The following is a 25,979-nucleotide window of genomic DNA, read 5'->3' as shown; positions in this document are numbered from 1 at the left end:
TCAGAGGCCATTGCAGGCATTACATGAGGGGGGACATCAACATGGGTCACTTAACAAATACGGAAGTTACAAGGAACATACATATTTGGAAGACAAGACTCTATTTTTTGTTCGTTCATCAGTCTTGCTCAAGAAATTGTTCACTGTAGCAATGGTACACAATGTCACGAAAGGAGTGCTCATCTATCGTTCCGCAAGACTCATTAAAAAGGACTAGTGTTGTGTTTCAACACAACATGTTGAACTCATGAACCATGCATCATCCTGAGAGCTATAGATGATCCTAAATACAGATGCTGAATTATTTTAAATGTGATAGACGAGCTGTGCGAAGAGGTACCCCCAGTTAGGATCTTGGCTACTTGAAGCCTGTGGCATTTTCTGTGGGAAAGGCTTGCCAGACCCTCTTCACTGCACAGGCTGGGATGACCATGATCTTGTTTTTTCCAAGCTTGTGCCATACTCACCTTGCAAACTGGCGATACGCAGTGTATCTGCATCGTCTACACAGATGTACATAAAATATAGTTTAGGCAAATAGGTAACCGGTTACAGTACAGTGTGTGTGTATTGTCATTTCTACATGTACCTGAGAGTAACTGCAGTTTACCTGCCCACACCTTGTACATTACTACACATGCTGTGTTCTTTTAGAACCCAAAATTGTTTTGCTTTTCACTGAATCGACAATCAAGAACACTCAATATCGCTAAAAACCTACGCTAAAACCTTATGCACAGGGCAATACATAAAAACGTGACTCAGGACACAGCACACTGACAATTACAAAACTGCCTATATTGGTTTTCTCCAGTTCAGAGTCGTGTACTGTATAGCCTTTTTATGTGCTGCGCCCTGTACTGGAGTTTTTAACGACTCTATTGCAGGACCAAACCAGTTTTGGGCGCCCAAATTTTAACATCGTTCGACAAGGACACATGTGACTGACTTGTGAATACAGTCGCTCATAGGTTCGCGCTGCCCACGGAGTTCAATATGCGACCTCAGGACAGTCATATTGAAGAATATAAGTTGGAAATCTTTGTGGGTTGTAATGCACTCATACTGCAGTCATTCGGCACTGTTTTCGAGCTCCTTGCAGCACAAGCATTCGATCTCCTTCGGCATTATGACACACCAGCCACACCGGCACCATGAACAGCAAGTGCGCATTAGATATCAGAACACGAAATTTCTGAGAACGTTTACATGTTCGATCACAGTGTGCGTTAAAAAGCTCATCGCTTACCTGAAGACAGTCGACTCATGCTGTTTGCTTCATCTGTAACTGATGTTCGTAGAGCTCTAACTTCGTCTCGCATTCGCGGCATCGGCGACGTTTCGAAAGCCTACCGAGCTGTTCAGCACGCAGAATTATCTTCTCGATGTCTCGATCGCAGAAAGGTCAGAAAGAAGTTCCGGGCTCGAAGTCTCCACATTTCTGCCTTCGACGTCCATATTGAAGATCGCTTTCCGGACGGATGCCGGCGCTCTCACAAACTCACTAACAACAGAACTTCCGGTCCGCCCGCCCAATGAAACGTGGCCCTCGTGACTTCGTCACACACACGGAAATTGGCGGATGTCCACTGCAAAGAGGCTAGATTTCGGCCCCGATTGCGCGAGTTGAGGGGGAAAAGCGAAGCCGGTTTTCAGCTCCCTGTTTGGCAAACTTTGCCTCCGCGCACAGCCAAAATATTTCGCGTGCGGCTTGGAGGAATATTATACCTTCGTAATAGATGCAAACGAAATATTTGTCGAACTTCTGGTCAGAGTCCCTTTAAAACCGAAGCGGATTGGATGCACGATCGAGCTTCCAGAGCTGCTAAAGAGAAAAACAAAGACTCTCACAAACGTCAAACTCCCTCCGAATCACGAAAACGAGTGTTTCAAGTATAGCGTGCTGGCACTCTTACATCCTTTGAGGAGCAAACCAAACCTTCATGTAAGATACCACAAATACATGAATCCTTCCAATCCGGAGACGCGCGTAACGTACTGGCCACCCTGCTTCCCAGTCACTTACGAAGACATTTCCCTGTGGGAGAGAAAAAACAAAATCTCCGTCTACATCTACGTGTTCGACGAGCAGACGAGTTCGATATCTACCGGACGGGTTCCCTGCACGCTCTATAAGGATAAAGTCCACCTGCTCGAGGTTAGGGAGCATTTCTATGGGATCCGAAAATTTAGCACTTTCATGGGACGAAGTGACTACTTTTATTGCGAGAAATGCACGTCCAGTTACGGAACGAGAGAGGCATTGCAGCAACACGAACGTCTGTGTCGAGACGTGAACGAAGTGATTCTCGAAAGGCCAAAAGCGGGGGAGAGTGTCTCCTTCAACAAGATACAGTACATGTATCCCTATCCCTATTTCGCTGTGTTGGACACGGAGAGCGTTTTGGAAAAGGACGCGCTCGTGAAGGACGCCGTGAGTGTGCACAGGATGAGCTCGTACTGCATCGTTGTAGTGAGAAGTTGGGACGGAAAAATACTAGGCCTAGATGGCTATTTGGGACCCAACGCGGCAGAGAAATGCCTGCTCTCGCTCAAGCGATTTAGCGATCAAATCGATAGGTTGAACCGTTGTCCCTCACCGTTGGTCATGAGTCTGGAAGACCACTTTCGGCACGCGCGCGCTACACACTGCGAATTTTGTGGAATCGAGTTTAACCGACATACGCGGAAGGTGTCGCATCACGACCACACCCGCTTCGTAGAGCCCGGTTCTTCGAATTTTGTCGCGACGCTGTGTGATACGTGTAACCTTACGTGTCGTAACACCAAAGAACTCGTCGTGTGCGTGCACAACCTGCAGTACGATTTGAGCTCCCTTCTCCGCCACGTTCTAAATCTGGGCGAACCGTGGATCTTAGCTTCGAGCTCAGAAAAGATAAGAGGGTTCAACATTGGCGATCTCCATTTCCGCGATACCACGCAGTTTTTCAACCTGTCCTTGTCGAACCTGGTGGAAACCCTCCTCGCCAGCGGTGGCGAGAGCGCGTTTCATTGTACCCGTCAAATGTATGGTGACCCTTTCCGGCGCCTCCTCAGGAAGGGCATTTACCCGTACACCTTCGTCGACAGTTTCGAAGCGTACAATTTGCCCACACTACCGCCAAAGGAAGCTTTCAAAAGTGACCTGAACGACCAAGAGATGACGGACGAGGACTATCAGTACGCCCTAGAGATTTTCGACACGCGTCTCTACGTCACGCTCGACGCTTGTCAGCTCTGCGACGTCGTACTGTATTTCAGGAAGACTGCGCTAGAGACGGATGGGATGGATATCTTACGTGCCATGTCCCTCGCCAGCTACGCGTGGAGCAGCGCTCTGCAGCTCACCAATGTCAAACTCGAGCTCATGAGCGATCGCGAGATGTATGAAACGATCGAGAAGGGAATCAGGGGAGGCATTTGTAACAGCTCCCACAGATACTGTAAAGCTAATCACGAGGGGTGTGAAGATTACGATCCCCACCAAGAAAAGACTTTTATCCAGTACCTCGACGTGAACTGTTTATACCCGTACCCGTACTCCATCTCCCAACAGGAGGTTTTGAGTGGGTGGATCCTTCGAGGTGGAGCGAGATCAATTTTCTCAACATTCCTCACGATTCGGAAGTGGGTTACATGTACGTGGTAGACTTGTCATATCCAGAAGAATTGCACGCGCTCACCAGGGATTTTCCCCTGGCACCCGAACACAGGTGCGTGGACGAGAACGAACTGTCCCCCTACCAACGCCACCTGAAAGATGCGTTGTCGCTGAACACCCCTCCCACCAAGAAACTCTTGCTGACGTGCTACGACAAAGAACGCTTTGTCGTTCATTATGCATTGCTCGCTCTGTACGTGAGGTTGGGCATGAAAATAAAACGTGTTCACAGCATCCTCTCGTTCCGCCAAGACAACTTTTCGACGACCTTCGAGACAAACGACACAAGACAAAAAGACGAACCTTCGTGCAGAGAAACGTCGCGTTGAGGAACGCCGCGACCACGAAATTCGAGTGACTTCCCTGTCGAAAAAACCATACAGCCATCTGTATGAGCAATCATATGAGGCTCGTATATGTGTTTATTGTATGAGCTCCTATGAGCATGTATGAGCTCCTATGAGCATGTATGAGCATGTAAAGAACTATATGAGCACTCTCTCAAACAGCGTATGAGCTATATGAGCACTCTCATACAGCGTATTCATGTACATGAATGCACATGAACCGTCTGAACAAACGTGCAACATGGCGTGATTAAGCTAAAATGACAACACGTGATTACAAAATACCTGTTTATTCAGGTACTGGCGCGCATGCATACTGCATATTTGACGAAGGTATCTGTTGAAAAGAAAGAACAAAATTAGAAATGCGCTAAATCTCTGCGCCTACAAGTATTCCAGTTCCCACAACTTATACAGCCGTATAGGTTCATGCTGAAATGAACATGACTGGGGCCTGTTTCTCATCCCAACGCGTAGATCACACCTTCAAAGCATTAAGTTGTATTTAGTCAGTCAGAATAACGCACGAGGTCATTTTGCCGATTAAAATTGAACGTAACCTTCCTCCAATGCTGCTGATGTCCAATGAACGCGGTTCTGAAACATCTGAGTATGTTTGCGTTGTGGTTGCAAAACTGAGTGCATGTACTTGCTCGCTGCAGCAACTGGTTACTGACACAGAGTGTTCGTGGCTTGCTTCACTTTGGGGCATCCAAATACACATTTTTTTTTTGCATGCTAACGTGCCATTTCGGTATGCCCTGGTGCACGACTTTATTTTAAACACTCTATACACACGTGCAAAGGCTATCAGCGAACGCTTTCCACAAAAAGTAAAAAAAAAGCACGAATATGGTAGTTGCAGACAGCTAACCCGACAAACATAAAGAGCGATAACGGAAAAGCGGGACTGCAACGTACCTGTAATGCGCACACACCTGCCACGGCTTCTGTAGTTTGATTCTAAGGTACACACACAAAACACCTTCAGTGATCACTGAAATGGCACAAAAACACTGTCACAGCATGGAGACGGCGACGAAACATTTCGCTCCCACGCAGAGCGGAGCGAAATACGTCCAGACGGCTCAGAGAAGCAGGGTAGAATAAGCAAGTAAGCGTCCAAGCACTGAGATGGCACTCGCAACGGCTTGGATGAGAACCCAGGAGCCAAAGAGAATGTTGTAGGACACGATCGGAAAGGGAAATAGGCACCTAAAATTTGAACCGAATCCGACGAAAGGGAATGGAGCTGCGACCGTTACGGCCCGCCGACTGTGACGAGCGTCTCTTGAAAGGCCATCACCAGACGCTGTGGCGCCAGCACTTCTAGGTGAATAACTGGTTAACTAAACGGTCAGCCTTCCTCATACTGCTCATATCTTTCTCATACTGCTCGAAATGCAGCTCATACTGCGCATAACGTTGCTCATACTGCTCATTGCTTTTCTCGTATTGGTTATATCTGCGCACATAGCGCGTCGTTGGCCTTGCCGTGCGGTTCATAACATTGCTCATACTGCCCATAGTGCTGCTCATATTGCTCATTGCCTTTCTCATATTGCTCATTGCCTTTCACATATTGCTCATTTCTTTACACATAGAAAGTTATATGAGTTTTTTCAACAGGGTTCTGTACAAAACCATGTCGAACAGCACGTTCGGTAAGTCAATACAAAATGTGAGACGCATGAAAAGGTACGCTATAGCCTACGACAAAGAAAGCGCGCTCCAAAAAGCTAGCTCCGTCGACAGTCAGCATTTTCACATTCTGAGTGATAAGTGCATCTTGTACGAGATGAAGCAACGCCGCATCAAATGCACGCACCCCCTTTACGTGGGCTTTGCCATTCTTGAAATGGCAGGCAAAAGTCCGAATGTACAGCTTCATCTACGAGTCGCTCTTTTCTCGCTTGACATGTCCAGTGCAATTGATCTATAGCGACACGGACAGCATATTTTTTTCCCTCACGTGTGAAAGCCTGGAAGAGCAGCTGATGAAGATTGAGAGTGAGTTAGATCTGTCTTCCTATCCGCCAGACCACCCACTTTTCAACGACGAGCACGCGAGTCAGATGGGGTACTTCAAAGACGAGACGGGGGGCGGAGTTATTCAGGAAGTCGTAGCCATCCGAGCGAAAATGTACAGCATCCTCTTGGCTTGGGCACACAAACAGATCGCGAGAGTGAAAGGAGTTAAGAAAGACGTGGTGAGGAAACATTTATTGCACGAAGTGTACCGAGATTCTCTGTTCAATGAAAAGGCTGTCTCTCAGAAGCAGTGCACCATCCAGAGTATAAAGCAAACGATGTACACCATTTCGAGACTCAAGAAGAGCTTGGTCCCCTACGACGACAAACGCTATCTCGTGGATGCCGTACACTCCTTCCCTTATGGTAGCTGCGAATATGGTAAGCTTTCCTAGTGTTTTGACGCGTATCTGATATCAAGTGTGATAACATGCGCGCTTAGACTTGTGTGATAACGGGCTACGCCCACCACCTTTTCCTATTTAAGCACATGTCACGATCTGTCTCTTCTTCATTGCAACCGCTTCTCATGTAATGTTCAGTTGGGGTCCGCACGCCGCGGACCAATAAAGTTTGTTGTGTCTGTTAATGGTGTGCTGCTTCTGAAAGACATGACATAAATGGCGACGAGAGTTGGACACCCTGCCTTGCTCAACTTGGTGTTCAGCAGCGTTTTGGATATTGTGCCTTTCGGGATACTATAAAGCGACAACATGACGTCCGGTGATGAACCCTCTACAGCACACCGCACCATGAGCACAGGTACGCCTTTAATTGGCAGTATTGAGCCATTTGATGAGTCTATATCAGAATGGACGACGTACGAGCAGCGCGTTTCATCGTATTTGGCAGTAAATCCGATACCTAAGGAACTGGAGGTCCATGCTTTCATCACTCTCATAGGACCAAAAACTTATCGTCTCTTAACCGACCTTGTTGCACCGTCAGAGCCTACTGCAAAGACTATAGACGAATTAAAGCAGGCGCTCAGAGCACATCTATCACCAAAGCCCTCCGTCATTGCGGAAAGAGCGAAATTCCACGTAAGAAAGCAAAAAGATTCCGAGACTATTGCAGATTTTGTTGCTGCTCTCAAGCATCTGGCACAAACCTGCAAATTCGGTACAAACCATGAGAAGAATGAGAAACCATGAGAGACCGATTCGTAACCGGACTCCAGCGAATGGATATACAAAAGTGTCTTTTTGCTGAAGACGAAACTCTGACATTTAAAACAGCTGTAGAAAAAGTGCTCTCACTGGAGCAAGCAAGTAAGAATGCTTCTAGCTGCCATGAACTTAACAGCAGAAGTACAAAGACTCCAAGTAACTTGCCGAAAGACTGAGCCACCTCAGCAAAAACCACAGCGCACATCGTGCTACCGCTGTAAAGCAACCGCACATATCACCAAAGACTGTCCGTTCAGCAGTGCGAAATGTTTTCGATGCGGGAAGAAAGGTCACATTCAACGAGCGTGCTTATCAAAACGAACTGTGAAGGGAATGCAAGCAAGAGGCACGGCGAAATCTTTCCGAAATCTGAGCATAACGAGTAGCGACTGTTCGCCGATTCAATTGAACAGCTTGGAAAGCAGCATTGCTCCCATGTGGTTTGAAGTTGACATTGAAGGCCAAAAGGTGAACATGGAGCTCGACACCGGCGCTGCGGTGTCAGTCATTTCAGAAGAAAACTATCTGCGAATGTTTTCTGATGTCAGCCTAAATTGTACAAATGTCGTTCTGCGCACGTTAACGGGCGAAATGTTGAAGCCGTTGGGAGTACTGGAAGTGACAGTGGAGTACAGAGGTCAACGTTACAGTCTTCCTCTGCATGTCATCCGTGACCATGGTCCATCACTGATTGGGCGCGACTGGCTAGAGCATATCAAATTCGACTGGACTAGCGTGCATAAACTTGACGCATCAAGAGCGCAGGAAAACAAGAACTGTTCTAGAGCCATATCGGAACCGTGTTCAAAGTACTCTAGCTTATTCAAAGGCGACCTGGGCCACATAAAGGGAGAAGTTGTAAAGCTGCACTTGAAAGAAAATGCTCGGCCATGTTTTTTGAAGGCGCGCCCAGTAGCTTTCGCGCTAAAGCCAAGGGTAGAAAAGGAATTGAAAAACATGGAAGCAATGGGATTTATTACTCCTATTGAAACGTTGGAATTTGCGACACCCGTGGTGCCCGTCGTTAAAAGAAATGGACAGATACGATTGTGCGGTGACTACAAGGTAACGATCAACCCAATTTTAGTCAGTGTTCAATACCCACTACCACGAATCGATGACCTGTTAGCCGACCTGGGTGGTGGAAAGAACTTTTCGCGCATCGATCTCAGTCGCGCATATCAACAACTCGAAGTGGATGACGACTCTAAGAAATATTTGGCCATCAACACTCACTTAGGCTTGTACGCCGTGAACCGCCTACCATTCGGGATAACTCCAGCGCCCATGATTTTCCAGAAAGTTATGGACTCAATGCTGAAAAAGTTACCTGGTGTTACGTGCTACCTAGACGACATTCTAGTCACTGGCAAGAGAGAGACGAAGATCACTTGCGCAACTTAGCAGTTCTAAAGACTCTGCTGGAAAAGGGTGTTAGAGTACAAGGCGACAAATGTGACTTTTTTAAACCAAGACTGGAATATTTGGGACACTTAATTGATTCTGGGAGCATCAGGCCAACGCAAGAAAAAGTCAAAGCTGTTTTGTGTGCGCCCACCCCAAAAGATAAGCGACAACTAAAGTCATTTCTTGGAATGATAAATTATTATGGAAAGTTCCTTCCGAACTTATCGTCTGTGTTGCATCCGCTGAACAACCTTCTGTGTAAAGACAAACCGTGGATTTGGGACTCAAAATGCCAAAATGCGTACGAAGAGGTGAAGGACATGCTTGCTTCGACTGCAGTATTAACACACTACGACCCAGCAAAGCCGATTCAGCTTGGATGTGATGCCTCCCCGTATGGGGTAGGTGCCGTTCTGTCGCACATAGGACCAGACCGCATTAGACCCATTGCATACGCGTCAAGGACGTTGTCAAGTGCCGAAAGGAACTATAGTCATCTCAAAAAAGAAGGTTTGGCATTAGTATTCGCCGTCAAGAAATTTCATGCGTACATATACGGCCGGCATTTTCAACTTCTGACGGACCACAAGCCACTTCAGTTTATTTTCGAGCCAAAACGAGGAATACCAACCATCGCCGCTGCACGCCTGTAGCGATGGGCGGTTTTGTTATCTGCTTACGATTTTTCACTTGAACACCCTTCGTCAGAAGATAACGTTGAACCCGACTGCTTATCACGGCTACCACTGCCGAGCACAGAAGGCGAACAGCATGACGATGTCAGTTCTTTTTTTCATCTCTGGGTGGACACGCTCCTGTAACCTGCAAAGACATCGCCAAAGAAACAAAAAGAAATCGCGTGTTATCAACCGTGATGGCGTACACACTCCACGGATGGCCTGCGCATGTCACAGATAAGGAGTTAAAACCTTTCTTTCAACGTCGCCACGAGCTGTCCGTGCAGCAGAAATGTCTTCTTTGGGGACTACGTGTCATTGTTCCACCAACACTGAGAAGACAAATGCTTGACGAACTACATAATTCCCACCCAGGAATCGTGCGGATGAAAGAATTGGGACGCAGTTACATCTGCTGGCCATCGATTGATGTTGACATAGAAGAGACGGCAAGAATCTGCAATCAGTGTCAGCAGCAACGCAACAATCCATGTTCACCGCCAGTGCATCCCTGGGTATGGCCAACGAAGCCGTGGCAAAGAGTGCACATTGATTTTATGGGACCGTTCATGAACAAAATGTTTCTCATTTTAGTTGACGCGCATTCCAAGTGGCCGGAGGTGTGGGAGATGCCTTCCACGACGTCTTCAGCGACAATTCAGAAATTGCGGGAAGCCTTCAGCAGGTATGGATTGCCAGAGACTATCGTATCAGATAATGGTACACAATTTATCTCAGAAGAATTCAAAAGTTTTGGGCGCGCTAACGGAATTCGCCACGTGCTGACGCGCCGTATCACCCTTCGACAAATGGCATCGCAGAACAATTTGTTCAGTCCCTGAAGCAAGGGCTTAAGAAGAGCAACGTTCGTCCTCTACATCTGCAATTGTACAATTTCCTGATGACTTACCGCAACACGCCACATACCACTACAAGGGAATGTCCGGCAACACTCATGATGGGTACGCGTCTACGATCCAGATTGGATCTTGTAAGGCCATCGCTGCACTCCGAAGTCCAACATCGACAGTTCAAGGGTGCCATCAACAGACGTGCTCGCGCAAGAACATTCAACGTTGGATATACAGTGCTTGTGCGAAATTACCGGGGCCACCCTAAGTGGTTAAGAGGTGTGATTGTTGGACAGTCGGGGCCAGTGTCTTTTCAGGTGAAGGTATCAACCCGGACGGGAGTTCATGTCTGGAGAAGACATCAGGACCAGCTTCTGACCTCTGGGTATCCTGATCAAGTTCAGCACCAAGGATCATTAGCAAACGACCTGTGGTGGGACTCTACTGGAAGTTCCGAACCTGGCACATGCAACGCGCCTATCGAAAGACAGGCTGCGGTCGCCACGCGACGATAGGACGAAGTGATATGTAGTATCAAGTGTGATAACATGTGCGCTTGGACTTGTGTGATAACGGCTACGCCCACCACCTTTTCCTATTTAAGCACATGTCACGATCTGTCTCTTCTTCATTGCAACCGCTTCTCATGTAATGTTCAGTTAGGGTCCGCACGCCGCGGACCAATAAAGTTTGTTGTGTCTGTTAATGGTGTGCTGCTTCTGAAAGACATGACAGTATCGCATTACGATAGTCCTCCCTCTTTGTGCAGCACCGGAAAACCCGGACGAGAGCCCGAGACCGTCGACGTCAGGCATCGAATAACCGTGGAACAAAGAGCTGCACGCGCATGTAATCGAGAATAAAAGTTCTAGTTGAGACATGCTTCTCTCTCTCTCTCTCGCAGACAGGAGAAGCACGGGTCATCGTGGCAGTGTGGTAGCGGAATGGGTGTACGAAAAGAATTACCATTCTGTCATCGTGCTGGTGCAGTGACCCGCGCAATGACGGCGCTGCGATGAAGATTCCCCTTTTCAGGCACGTCTGATCTCACGAACGCAGCATTACGAGATGATCAGACAAGGGAGGGAGGGTGCAGGCATTTATTGACCAAATCTTTTGTTTGTATTCAATAAAGATGTTTCAGTGAAAGAACACACAGGGTCTCGTCAAAGTTATTCGGACTGTTTAATGCGTTGCATGTCAATAACCAATCGGTATTTCAATAAATCAATGACCAAATTGGCGATGTAGACTGCTTGCAAATGTCGCTGCTTCCGCAGGGTGTGCTTAATATGAGCGATGGCACGAGCAAGAAGGTCCACGATGTCTGCAGTGATGTAGTTGAATTCTGCGTTGGACAAGCTCACAAATTCGCTCATCAGTCCCAGGGGTCCGTCAGGAACCGTTATGCAGACGTTCTTGTAACGGGCGTAGATCCGACGTACCATCTCCTGCAGTGGCCCTGGCAAGATCTCTCCCATATTGCCAAGGCCTACCATGTCTATCACGTAGCGAAAAGCAGTGATGACGAGCTCGTTGCGGGGACTTTCGCTGTTGAAACATTCCTTCTCCACTTCTTCCCAAGAAGCGTGGGTGCGGGAACAATTTTTTAGCGAGTGGTAGCTGAACATCTTCACGTAGTGATGACGCGAGCGCGGTGCCCGCTGCCTTTATACAGATAAACGCGCGCGCAAAGAAACGAGAGTGAAACCGAAACTCAGAAGCCACCCGTCGCCGCTAGGAGCGCGCGCGCGCGCAGTAGAGAGTGGAAACCGAAAACACCCGCGGGCGGCGCAGAGGGCGCTAGGACGGGTGGAGCAGAGGGCGCGCGCGCATCCATAGCTGCTGCTGCGAGTCGCCTCAGTCAGTTTCTCTCTGGCTGTCGTGGAAAGCAGACGTGCGCTCCCCGCGCTCGCTCAGTTTCTGGCTGGCTGTCGTAGAGAGCAGACGTGTGTTCCCCGCACTCGCTCAGTTTCTGCCTGGCTGATGAGCAGTTGCCGCGGGGGAAAAGGTGAGTGATTTGACGCGCTCCTTTTCTCGTATGTTTGCCGTGTTTAGCGGTGACCAACGAGTGATTTGGACCGCGCTCGTGTTAAGCCTTTTCTCGCATGTTTAGACTTGTTTTGCGGTGAGCAAGCCTTTTGTTCGTGTTGACGCATGTTTAGCGATGTGTGCCCAGTGGTTCCCGCCTTGTGTTAGCTGCGTAGTGTTGTGACGTTGAGGTTAGGCCTAAGCGATCGCCCCCGTAAGCCTTTTCCCCCGATGTGTACCGTTTTCTCCGTGCTGTTTTAGCACTAGCGGTTAGACCTTTTCTCTCGCATGCCTAGACTTGTTTAGCAGTGCTGTCATTTTTACCTGCCGCTAGTATCTTGTTCTCTGTCTTTCTCGTCTAGAGCTATGATGGTGGCGCCATCTGGTGTGATGCCTTGCAACTAAGTGGCCACCTGTCGTCGATCTCTGCAACTGCTGGGTGCCAACTACCAACATGGCGGGCGCTGGTCACTCGGGTGTTGCGGAGCGGCTTCTTCGCCGCGGCATCGTTGATTTTCGAATAAATTGTTTCTCTCCACTCTATTTCTATCTTTTTATTTTATTTTCTGTCTATTTTTTTCTTTTTTATGACCACAATTATCCGGAAACGCACAACTGGTCTGGACGCGAGATAGACGTTCCCCAATTAGTGTGATGGCTCCCTGGAGGGTGCTGATTAATGTGGGGGGTCCCAATTAGCTCTAATTGCTAATTAATGGCATCCAGACGAAGATGTGCGTTTTCGGATAGTCGTGGTCATTCATTACTACTCTCTCTCAAGGACCGGCACAGAGTGTAACATCGGAAAATGAAACAATCACAAATGTTGAAAACTTATTTGTTGAGCAACTGTCGATTACAGAGGGGGACATTCTTTTCCATCTCGGAGGATTCATTCTTCGTACCGTTCTCGAGACTGGGGATGACTGTGAACAGTAAGGTGCGCTTCTTGGTGGGAGCGACAGCCAGTACGGTGACCTCACCGCTCTCAAAGAGCATGTGAATGGTGGGAACAATCTGCTGCATCCTACAAACGATGTGGTTAATGTATTGGTGCAATGTGAAGAGTATTTCAAAAGCATTGTGGCAACAACAGGAATCCTTGCTTTGAAGTCTCCGTTTCACGCGATTGCTGGCTTCTTGGTGGAAAAATTTTCATCGTACCTGGAGACATGTCCCATCCATCGACAGAAACTGGACAAGGCCTTAATTGAGACATACGTGCGTCTTCGAATCAGGATTCACCTGAAGCATGTGTCCACTGGTCAGTTATCTTCCCATTCAAGCAAAACTTGTGCAGGTGTTGCCCTGCCATAATGTGCTTCCACAGAAGAACTGTCACTTGCACAAAGGTCCTATACAGAAAGTGTGTTTCGAAACACTGAATACTGAATTAGTTGTATAATTACCTGTGTTAATAAAAAATGATTGACCATTTTTCTCAGAACACCACAGGTGAAATTCAGTGATTATTTTGGTCAAGTGAAATTCATCTATTTTTAGTTATTTCTCACCGTAACCGGTAACGCACAACAAACTAGTGACAACAACAAGGTTAGCACGGTAACTGTCATGGGAGATCAAGTGTTTTAGCCACCTCATAAAGGGGGAGTATATGCATCTATTGAGGAAAGGGCCTCATAAGATGCAAGATGATGCATAAGATTCAAGGGCCTGTAAGATGATTAAGCATTAAACAGTGCAAAAACGGAAAGGCATGCACGACGGAAAATATAAAAATGTGCAGCGTATAATTTCGAACATAAGTTTAAATTATAGCAAAATTGTTGTTTATAAATAAACAATGCAATGCGAACCATCGCCGTACTTTGCACAGTTTTCGCTCGTTTTGCATTAACTTCCTCTTTCTTTATGTGCGATACGCTTACGTTCGAGTATTTTGTTCTCCATATATGTTTGTATATGCAAGTACTTCAGTAACGCGTCGAAACAATGACCAATACCGCCTGTCCCAAGTTCCCATTTGCGTTATTTACGGAGCTGTCACTGAAGCGCAGCCTGCGCTTGGCCACGTAATGGCGGACGTCGTAGCAGACGACGGAGTTATCCTCACCCTGCAAAGAGGGCGCAAGCAGCAACCATCGAGGCACCCTACGTTCCCCCTCTCCCGTTGGAGATGAAGGAAATACGCGTCTTCTAAGAAGCACAATGAACAAAATAAAGAAAAAAATGGCGTTCCTTCACGAATTTTTTGCGGGCGATCTATTGAACGGATTTTTGTTCTGAAAACGGCTACGATATCAGGTGACCGAAGGGAACAGATGTTCTCATTGGGACAACTTTGTAGCTTTTATAATTAAGAAGTTAAGTAATGAAAGTTAATTAAGACATTGCCTTTGGACTTTGCTAATGCCCTGCTAGGGAGTGCCCTTCAGCATATGCTATATTGCAATTGATTTCATCTTGGAAAAAGTGTTATATATATTTTTAAAAAATCTGTTCACACTTAGCGTGGACACCCTGTATATATATATAATCGTTGTTGCTTTTTGCGAGTGCCCCCAGTGTCATCCTTTGGTGCAAAAATAAACTGAACTGATATAACTATGGGACGTACAGAAATTCCACGACTCCAATGATTTGTCCTCAAATGCGCCCATGAATAGGTTAGCATAATTCGCAGAAACTGTTGAGCTCATCGCAGCTTCATCAATTTGTACAGCTTGGGACAAAAGTTTACGGAACACTGCACCTGCGTATTTCTTCATCGGAGCGCTTCCCTGCTAGCTATCACGAAGCTATCGAATAGGAAACGGGTGGCGGGCTATTCTATCCACTTCTCAGTAAGTAGGTCCACTCCTTTTTGCTGCTAGGTTGTCGCTCCATTGTAGAAATGCGACACCCCGGTGTTCCGTAAACTTTTGTCCCAAGTTGTACGTAGTGTGCGTTTCAAAGAGTAAATTAGTTGCATTTTAAGGCTAATTCCAGCAGGGGTAACATAGCAGCACCCTCAAGAATCTCAGACGAGTGTAACATCTGTCTAAAGAAAGGGAAGAAGACCGCAGATACAGCTCATCTTGGTGAGAAGAAGACGAAGGTCTTTGGCCATGGTGACCGTGGCCCGTGCCCTGGCCTACGTGCCCTCTGCGACTGCCCGTAATGCGGCCATTGTATGTGGATTTACGGGTCTACTAATTCTAACATGCTACCTCATATTTTCCCCGCGCACTGGCATGCGCCAGATTTTGCCCATCCGTGCGCAAAACGGCAATGCCGGCGATGAAGGAATGAGGGAGCGACTAAGAGAATGCTCTTGTCCTGAAGGTAAGACTAAGTTCCATAGATAGAACTTCGGGTGTAGTTCCGTATCGGGACCACTCTTTTTTAAAAATTAGCGCGACCGTTTTTTCGCAACTTTTTTTGCCAGAACTCGAGCAGTCATGTTCGCTTGGTCAAAATGAAGCAATCTCGCAAGTTTGCGTGGCGCTTTCAGAGCGCTCGGAATTTGCCAGCTAGCACTTTTTTGCCCGGCCTCAAAACGATCGAGCAGCAGATTGCTGAACTACATCCGGTGTCGTCACATCCGCACTGCAACGGTGGCGAGTGCCGTCATTGGCCCGCATGTTAAAATCACGTGGTTTAGCAGACGACAGAACTCGAAGACGGGCGACCGCGACGCCCCTAGCGTGATCCAAGTAGATTCCTTGCATTCATGTTCGGGTGGCAACGGTCACGTGACCCAGCTCGGTCGCCGACCTTGCAATTTCTGAGCGCTCGGCCGTGTTGCTACGAAATGACCACCCGAATTCGCTATTACATTGGTTCATGGTGCGCTCTATTGGACACTTCGACGGCCTTTCTAAGCCTAACGGATATGGAGGACGCCATCTTGTGAAACGGCGAGGAGTGTGACGACACTCTGGGCCACCTGTAGGATAAAATATGAGATCGTCTGCTAATCAGTGGAGCAGTGTCACTGTAGTAGTGTTAATGAAAATATTGAAAGTGGTGGAGAGTGCAACATATTTAGTCAATATTTGAAAAACAAAAGGGACATTAGGAAAAGTAGAATATATATCAGGTTTTAATGTTCAAACAGCAGTATATATAAATAAAAAAATAAGGGTGAAATAGAAACAAGAAGAGAAAGTCTCATTTTTTGACTTGGCTGAGGAGGAAAGTGAAGTTCTGGGAGAAGTGTCCAAGGCGAAATAGCATGGTGCCTGACGTGAATGCGAGACTGATATGTAAGAAGATTGCGGAAACTATAGCACGTGCAGACTGAGGTAGGTTAGGTCAGGAGAGCGTTTTACGTATTTCACACGTTGGCGAGTGAGACGGTTGATGTAGAATATGCATCCGTCGAGACTGACCTTGGATAGGTCAGGTTGGGTTTTTACGTATTTCACACGTTGGCGAGTGAGTGGGTTCATGTAGAATAAGCATCCGTCGAGACTGACGTAGGTTAGTTCAGGTTAGGTTTGTACGTATTTCACACATTGGCGAGTGAGTTGGTCCATGTAGAATATGCATCCGTCGAGACTGACCTAGGTTAGGTTAGGTTTTTACGTATTTCACACGTTGGCGAGTGAGTTGGTCCATGTATAATATGCATCCGTCGAGACTGACCTAGGTTAGATCACGTAGGGTGTTTACGTATTTCACACGATGGCGAGTGAGTTGGTCCATGTAGAATATGCATCCGTCAAGACTGGCCTAGGTTAGGTCAGGTTAGGTTTTTACGTATTACACACGTTTCCGAGTGCGTTGTTCCATGTAGAATAAGCGTCCATCGAGACCGACCTAGGTTAGGTCATGTTGGGTTTTTACATATTTCACACGTTGGCGAGTGAGCTGGTCCATATAGAATATGCATCCGTCGAGACTGACCTAAGTTAGGTCAGGTTAGGTTTTTACGTACTTCACACGTTGGCGAGTGAGTTGGTTCATGTAGAATATGCATCCGTCGAGACTGACCATGGTTAGGTCAGGTTAGGTTTTTGCGTATTTCACACGTTGGCAAGTGACTTGGTCCATATATAATATGCATCCGTCGAGACTGACCTAGGTTAGGTCAAGTCGGGTTTTTACGTATTTCACACGTTGGCGAGTGAGTTGGTCCATGTATAATATGCATCCGTCGAGACTGACCTAGGTTAGGTCAGGTTAGGTTTTTACGTATTTCACACGTTGGCGAGTGAGTTGGTCCATGTAGAATTTGCATCCGTGGAGACTGACCTAGGTTAGGTCAGGTTGGGATTTTACGTATTTCACACGTTGGCGAGTGAGTTGGTCCATGTAGAATATGCGTCCGTCGAGACTGACCTAGGTTAGGTCAGGTTAGGTTTTTACGTATTTCACACGTTGGCGGGTGAGTTGGTCCATGTAGAATTTGCATCCGTTGAGACTGACCTAGGTTAGGTCAGGTTGGGTTTTTACGTACTTCACACGTTGGCGAGTGAGTTGGGCCATGTATAATATGCATCCGTCGAGACTGACCTAGGTTAGGTCAGGTTGGGTTTTTACGTACTTCACACGTTGGCGAGTGAGTTGGTCCATATATAATATGCATCCGTCGAGACTGACCAAGGTTAGGTCTGGAGAGCCTTTTACGTATTTCATATGTCGGAGGATCAGTCATTTCATCAGTAGATGGTGTGTCGGTAAATGTTTTCCTAGGGGCTTCGTCAAGGTTTGCCAAGAGGTTTCGTCAGTGTTCAGCTAGGAGCTTCGTCAATGTTTGGCTACTGCCTTCGTCAGTGCTTGAAACTCTGCAGAAGGAAAAATTGTGAGTGTGGGAGTTTATGGTAAGGAATAGATGCAAGATTTCATACTCACATAAGTCTGGTTGAAACAAAGCATTGTCCTGGTACCGGAAAATGAAGTGAGCAGATTCTCAAGGTATTGTTTTTAGTCCAAACCTGGATATGTGTGCCTAATGTCTTCTAAAATTTTGTCGAATGTGTCCTGATGATGGCACCTGCAATCTCTACTAGATGGAGAAACTCTACTAGATGGCGGCCCATGTTCTCAGTTTTGACTCCCCTCCTTGCCAATTCTTGTCTGAAGGGCCTCCACTGAAATTCAGTTTGGTTTGTGTTGGCCCCTGTGTCCGGATCAACATATTTAAGCTATGATTAACCGTTAAATGCTCGAATCCGTTTCGATCGAGCCTTATGTACCCTTTCGAGCAATCAGTGATGATCACAGTTTTGTCTTGTACATTGTTCTTGATTTGCGATAGTGTTATCGCATCGCGCTTATTATCCCTGCAAACTTCCAAACGTAGCTCATCTGTGTGGATATTAATCAATCCAATCAACCATGTCCCTTCTACAGCCCTCCCCTTATTATATTTTTGCCTCCCAATTTTGCACTCATCTACTTCTACGACATGGCCATCCCCTCCCAATTTTGCCCATGTCCGAATACTTGGATTTTAGACATTTCTCGTACACTTCCCTGCGGTAATTATACCAATCAGCCACAGTTTCTCTTGATGTCTGCTTCTCAAACGAAGTCTCGATGATAGCTGTGTCGTAGGGGTAGTCTCTACTGAACGCGTAAGTTAAACCGATCACCTGTCTTGCTGACAGACGACTGCCCTCAAGCCAGGTGTTCGCTGTCGCTGATTGTTGAAAAGGCCCATTGTCCCCGTGATTTTTGCGACACCAGAACCTGCCGATTTCATTTTCCGTTACTTCTACCGTGAGGACGGTACCGCAAAAGGGGCATTTCTTCGTCCTCGGGACAATTCCGTGCTCGTGGAGCCAGTGCAGGGAGCTCTCCTTGGTTTGCATGAAAACACCTAACTTCATGAGGTTCGTCATAGTGGGAAAGTAGAGAAGCGCCTTTCTGTCGTCTGCGTTCTTTCGCGTGTGCGCGCTGTTCTTGCGTGTCATGTGATATCGTGCCCTCACCACTAAAGAGGGCGGTGTCGCGCTCCCGGTTGGGCAGTTCCGGTTCTTCTGCCTCCTCGTCAAACATGGCGGACTATCTTAAGGAAACCAGCTATAAAAATTAATTTCCATATGTTTCACAGGACATTATACTATGATTTTGGTCGTATTTTGCTCCTTATTTTGTGTTCTTTCAGGTAAAAGCATCTTTTTTTAAGCCTGTGGTCCCGATACGGAACTACATCCGAACTTAAGCATGTAGTAAGAGAGCAAAAGTACGAAAGTCCTTACTTCTAGTGTGAAATCAGACGCGGGGAGCTCTTGGCTTCTGGTTTGGTGTATCCACTCGCACCATTTCCACATACGCGTTGCCCTAGCGGAGAAATGACTGAGAAGTACCTCGTGGAGCTCACTGGTTCGTGCCGGTGGCTCACGCTGTTGTATATGTTTCACAGATTGAGAAGGGGGGTCTGGGGGGCGCACCCGCAGGCACGCAAGAGGCGGTGCGAGCATGAGACTGTGCCTGACCAAAGATGGCGGAAATCAGTCCCACTTTCGTAGTACAGCTTTTTTTTTTTTCATTATGTTTCAGACTTTGTGGGAGCGAAGAGGGATTTTCACATATGTGACGCGCTCTGGTGTTTGCGCGAAGGTACACGAACAATCCGGAGAGGAGAAACATGCTCTGACCGCTCTAGAGATGCAGCTAAGAAAGCTTTCATTGCGTTCTTTTCTGGAGTGAGTGTAGTGGCCGAACAGTCGCTTCTCCCAGTACTACGCAACTAGTCCAACTCGGAGACCAAATTGGCGGCGAAGTTTAGATGGGTTTGTATAGACCAGCTCGATGTTCAAGCATGTTTGCACTTGCTTTTCCTGTGCGTAGCATGTGTAGGAGAACTGAACTGTGTCGAAGCTGTGAACTTCAGCTTAAAAAAAACAAATAAAGAACTGCACTGACCTGAGAACAACAAAAAAGCAGCCATACAGACCAGAGAGTCATACCGAACTCGAACAGGAAACCGTTATTTTTGGCTGAACCGGAACTGAACCGAACCGAACCGAAACGGCCGACGCCATTTTGGAGCTGAACTGGAACTGAACCGTTGAAGGAATACCGGTAACCCGTTGAAACGACGGTCGATAGGGAACTAAGGGTGGAACTTTGCATGTTGCGCTTGAACTTAAAAACAATTTTTTTTGTCTTTTCCTCTTCTTTTATTAGCTTCGTAGCCTTCCTCTTGCTTGCTGAAAAAGTCGTGACCTAGATGAATGCTGTGGATTTACTGCAGTCGCGAAATAACAAGGAAATGGTGACTGAAAACTTTTATGACTACTAATGTCTAAAGACATACTCATTAATACGTATATATAAGAATTAGGGATCAGCGACAGTTTTTGTTAGCATTCATGAAGTGACATATATTATACTGATATACTAGCTCAGCTATACTAGGTGCATACACCCTAACTGCAGAAATGATCGCTGACACATAGTGCAATCACAGAGAAACTGACAGCTCTCCTATGACGTTTGTGTTACAAACAACGTGCTGCATTGTAAGACCCCTTTGTAACGCAAACGTGATAGGAGTGATAGGACAGCTGTCATTTTTTCTTTTACAGTGCTATGTGTTAGGGATCATTTCAACAGTTATCGTGGGCATCCTGTATGTAAATGCGAGTACGCGGACCAACCGATGGATACGTCGTCGGCTGTGTGACTTTCCGTCTTTCAAATTTTATATTCTTGGTTTGTTTGTTTATGTGCTTTCAAGCTATCCCAGCAAACTATCCGAGCTCAACTACAGCATGCGCCCGTGTGTACGACGCTGCAGGATAAGCTCCCAACATGTGTGTGAACTTACATAACCCCTCAGACTAAGGACTCATGAACTGCATGCGACGTTGTTATAGTGTCTCTTTCCTTCTTTCCCTCTTTTTCGTCTTTTCCATTTTTTTCCTATTGCTTTTTTTTTGTGGAATATCAAGGCGGCTCTTTGCATGGATAACTTTTCTTTTTTTCTTAATAAAAATATCCCCCATTAGAAAGTAAACGACCAGCCGTCCTGGTCAGAATAAAAAGAACATACCAAGCTAGTTTTCTTTGTGCAATTGAAATAAGAGGTGCAACAACCCTACTGACATCGTATTTAAAACTTGCCAATGGGTCGAAAATGAGTGGCACTCTCTGTTTACACTTGCTCTTGCCCGTGCTCTGTCTTTGTGCCACAGACTTTGTACCACTCTAACGGCGACATGGTAGCACGGCGGCAGTCTGTAATGACACGATGACTCGCCTTTTACATAAAGACACCGGGTTCAGAATGGCACCATTTCAATCCAACTACCATGAAGCGTCGTTTGCTGATTAACCTGTATTCGCGTCTTCTGGCTGGTAATAAATAATTTCAACGACTTAAATGACTGGCCAAGGTAGCAGGCATGGTTGGCCTGTTATATTCCTGCCGAGATTCTGCTAACCGGGTGGGATAGTTAACCACAGCGAGATGAGCTACGTGCGGGGACAGTTAACTCAAACCGGTAATTGGTGGTATGCTCCTGTGATAACCTCTGCCAGTCTTGTCCTTCATATCACACAGTCTTTCAAAACCTTGAACGAACCTTTCTGTTCACTATAAGCACTGTACCATACAAACGGAAGTCTGCTTTAACCTACCTGTTGTGCTTCATTCCCACCCGTGTTCCGTGAACCGATTCGTGAACCGAACAGTCTGAAAAAAAGAAAACGGTGCAAACCATTATGGTTACCTTCCGGAGCTGAACCCTTATCGTCGAACATAAACCCGAACCGAACCGATAAACGTTTCGGTTCGACTCTTTGATACAGACAGCGTTTTAGGGAGAGCTGGCACACAGAAGAGAAATACAAGCATTATTTGCTCATGCCGATGCCTGGCGAACCTTTCAATGCCTGTTGCAACTTTCGCAAATGCACAATTAGTGCAATGATGGCCAGCAGCCTACTCAAGATGACGTTCAGCAGCGACACCATGCAGCCCCAGTACAATAAGCACAGCGTACGCTGGCCTTGTTCGTCTGAACATTGCACGATCAATGTGCTACGAACATTTAATGCATTGTCTCATTGGATCACTTTAAAGGAACCATGAAAGGATATTTGACAAGCCCACGATCATTTTTAATCTGTTCCCCTGTGCCGTTCTTGGGCACTAATAAAAATTATTATTATTATTAAAGCAATCACTCTGTGAAATATGAAGTTGAAAATCGTCCAAATAGCGAAGATATTCTATATTAACCACCGGCGTGAACAGCAGCCGCTACGGCCCGTCTCCGCACGGCGAACTGGCCGTGACATCATACACAGAACATGTTGCCGATTAGTGGACGGGCTTTTGCGCGCAAACTTTGCAAACAAGCTTGCATACTTGGCCATGAAATATGTTTTAATCTGACCCGGAGACAAGATTGTACCTAACCGTTTACACAGAATCAGACGAAAAATGTAACACAGCTGTTGACTGTCAGCATGATTACCGGAGGACGTTTTCCTCTTTGAACTTCTTCGTAAGAACCTACCTCCGTTAGTGACATTTTACGAGCTGCTGAGTACCGAACGATCCATAGACGCTGTGTGTGTCGCATAATATCTTCCACAATTGCTGACAATTTGCGTTTCGCCATATTTCAAGTGATTTCGACGGCAGATATACGACGTCATTGTTGTCCGAACCGAAACCATGCATCCACATGGTGAGCGCATGCACCCACATGACGTGCGAGATACTTGTCAGTCGAGGGTTCGGCACAGCATTTCCGTGCAGAGCATTTATTGTAGAACTTTCCAACGAGCTGCACCATCGTGTACTTGAATCATATAGAGCACCTGTAAGAGGCGTCTCCATTTTCCCTGGAAGAAAATTTGGAAGAGAGTATCCAGGAGCCCATTACGGAACTCGCATCCCAGCTCCTTTCCGCTGAAGATGTGTCGATGCACAGTGGACAAATTTCTGTCTGCAAGAGGGAGCTGTCACAGAGGGGCACAAGGTGAAAACCCGTTCGCTGAGCTCTCTTCACTTGCTACGACCGTGCTCTCGTTGCCATTTCTACCACTGGGGTCTAGAGATGCCTTAGTGATATGAATGGCGTCAAAAGCGAGTAAGACATAATCAATCAATCAATCAATCAAAAGCGAGTAATGTAACAACTTAGACCCGGACACGCTGCACGGTCTCTTTCATGTCCGCAACGGGACTCTCAAAATAGAGAAGTGTAGTGAATACCGCCTCTAAAATTATGTGCTGAAAAAAATTGGAATGATGTCTTCATACGAAAGAACTGAGGCGCATGCACTGAAGGCTGCAGACGCCAACATCAAGGATATTGCGGCCGTTCTTGGGCGCAATAAACTCATTCATTCATGATTTGCGTGCGTCGGTCAGCGCAGGCACTGTCCTTCGTCGGTTGCAGTGCTGTGGCATTTCGCACGCGCTTGGCGCTGCGCCGAAATAGTATCGGAAATACCACCCTGCGCACAGGCGGATATTTCTGCACATTATGAATTCCGTAACAAGTCGTTTTCTGCATTGGGGTATGGCTGCACTGTGATAACTGTTGAGACCTTCGTTATTATGAATGCTTCGTTGCAAGTAGTTGAACCGATCTGTTTCTTTACTTTTCAGTTTCTCCTGTCAGCAAGCCTACGAAAGGTTTGATTTCACGCTCTTCTATTCCAGCTTTTCTCGTGGAATTAGCCTACAGTGTTAAACGAGTCTGCTTTTTCTACAGATTTTCCCGTCCATTTTAGTCCAAATGCCAACTGAATTAGTCCAGGTGCCACCTGAAATAATCGAAGCGCCATTCAATTTAATTCGTGCGCCACCTGAAAAAGTCCAGATGCTATTCAATTTAATCCGGGTGCCATCTGAATTATTCCATGGTGTTTTCAAGCAATATAACCATGTGTTCACACGCGGATATCTTTGTAGAGTATTTTACTGGAAGAAAAAGTAAAAAAAGAGAAACTGCTGATGGAACTGAAGTTGTGCCGTGTCTTATGTGGAACATTCGCACGACGCTGAGATATTGGGAGCTGGAGCGGAAGTATAGCAAACGACGGCACTGGTGCTGTCGTCTGCTACACAATATCTTCTAACTGAACTGTTGGATATTCCACGCGGTCAGAAGAACGCGAAAAGGCATGATGCTCATAGCAGACGACACCAGTGTTCCTGATGTCTGCGAAGGAATATCTTATGACTCTGCCGTAGGATATTCTCTGCAGTTTGAAGAGCACGGAAAGATATCCCGCTGAGTCACAAGATATTCCGTAGCAGACGACAGGACTAAAGGTGTCGTCTGCTATGGGAGTCATGCCTTGTCGTGCTCTTCTAACCCTGTGGAATATCCTGCAGCAACAGTCAGAAGACATTCTGTCAGACGACATGACCAATGGCGTCGTCTGCTATGCTTCTGCTTTAACACTCGATATCCCGGTACCGTGCAAATGTTCAACATAAGACGCAGCAGAATTTAAGTCCTGTCAGCAGCTTTTTACTTTTCCTTCCACTACATGTCTCTAGAATATTCTGCGGGAATGTCACTCGTGTGAGTACACGGTTATAGTGCTTAAAAACATCATGGATTAATTCAGATGGCACGCGGATTAGATTAAATGGCATCAGGATTATTTTTTCAGATGGCGCCCGGATTAAATTGAATGGCGCTCGGATTATTTCAGATGGCACTTAGACTAAAATAGACGGGAAAACCTGTAGAATTCCTGCGTGGTTTGGTTTCGCTTAAACAGTATGTATAGGATTCGTATATGCTTTTCAAGTGCCATAAACGTACCGGTGAATGCTCTCCTGGATCAAAGATTTTTCCAAGATCTTCATATCGATTCGAATTATCGCGAGTATTGTCATTATGAAATGTGGAAGGATGGAGTTAGCCGATATTTAGGTTATGTATACGAGGATCATTTAGGATACGTTCTTTGGCCGTGTCGCTGTGCCGCACTCGTTTAGTTTTCCATATCTATTTGCGTCTCGTTATATGAGCGCTTATAGAAACTCTCTATTTCATAACTGATAAAGGCTTTGGCCTAATTCGTGTCGTTCAGTACGACGACATAAAAACACGCATCTTTCCAGTCCTGAGAACAATTGCAGGACTAATTTGCAATGCAAAGAGCATTGCTCTGGTACAGCTAACGCATCTTTTTTTCACAATGTCATGAATATGTGTAGCACATTGACTAGTGTCAAACTTGTCATGATCATTGCACTTTATAATAAACTTCCGTTCGCCACTTCACGTCAGTCAACTTGCACCTAAATCTGCCAACACATGTACCCGCAAGCTGAAACTGTACTAATAGAATACTTGCTCCCTTGTGCATAAGGTAATGTCAGCTTTCTCCAATAGCAGAACAACAAGAGCTGTCTTGCATTTCTTCTATCGTTTTTGTTTTTAAAGGGACCGTGAAAGGATATTTGACAAGCCTACGATCATTTCAATTTGTTCCTCTGTACTAGAGCATTTACACTGTGAAATATGAGGTCGAAAATTATTCAAATAGTGAAAATATTCAATATTAACCACGGCCGTGAACGGCGGCCGCTACAAAATAAAAAAGCGACGTCAACTTTGCTTTTATCCAGTATGGTGATCAAGGTAAAATCAGAGTTTTAGAAGAACGTACAAGTTTCACGATTACATTTTCTAAAACGATCGCAGTTGTGTCGCGACGTAAAGCCCCGAATTATTATTATTTATGAAAAAAATGATATGCCAATCGCTTGATTCCTTTGGAGTAGCTGACATGACGTTGATGATTTATGATTGACTAACAGCGATACGGAGTCTGAAACGGATGGCGCTTACGCTTTCTGAAACTCCCTAATAGCGCACCCCATGTCCGACATGTAAACCCCTGCTCTGGAATACATGTGTGGTTTC

At 46.3% G+C, this 25,979-nt stretch overlaps 2 protein-coding genes across 3 annotated transcripts in view; both read left to right on the top strand.

Annotated features, from left to right (window-relative positions):
* The first annotated feature begins 7,316 nt into the window (after nt 1-7,316).
* On the top strand, nt 7,317-8,612 carry LOC135392254 (uncharacterized protein K02A2.6-like). Its single transcript, XM_064622972.1, has one exon. It carries the CDS (start codon nt 7,317-7,319, stop codon nt 8,610-8,612), a length of 1,296 nt encoding a protein of 431 aa, XP_064479042.1.
* Nucleotides 8,613-15,263: 6,651 nt separating this feature from the next.
* The window catches only part of LOC135392905 (uncharacterized), a 104,861-nt gene continuing 94,145 nt past the window's right edge, over nt 15,264-25,979 (top strand). For both annotated transcript variants that reach the window (XM_064623563.1, XM_064623566.1), the window contains exons 1-2: nt 15,264-15,459; nt 23,699-23,725. In XM_064623563.1, the coding sequence (XP_064479633.1) occupies nt 15,369-15,459; nt 23,699-23,725 (118 nt within the window). In that variant the 5' untranslated portion in view covers nt 15,264-15,368. The remainder of the gene's footprint in view (nt 15,460-23,698; nt 23,726-25,979) is intronic.

The sequence above is a fragment of the Ornithodoros turicata genome, chromosome 4 (genome assembly GCF_037126465.1).
Source record: "Ornithodoros turicata isolate Travis chromosome 4, ASM3712646v1, whole genome shotgun sequence".
NCBI lineage: Eukaryota > Metazoa > Arthropoda > Arachnida > Ixodida > Argasidae > Ornithodoros > Ornithodoros turicata.
This window is presented reverse-complemented; position numbering and strand designations above follow the sequence as displayed.

Coding starts and splice junctions, on each gene's coding strand:
- LOC135392254 (XM_064622972.1), top strand. CDS start 7,317: ATGCTTCTAGCTGCCATGAACTTAACAGCAGAAGTACAAAGACTCCAA.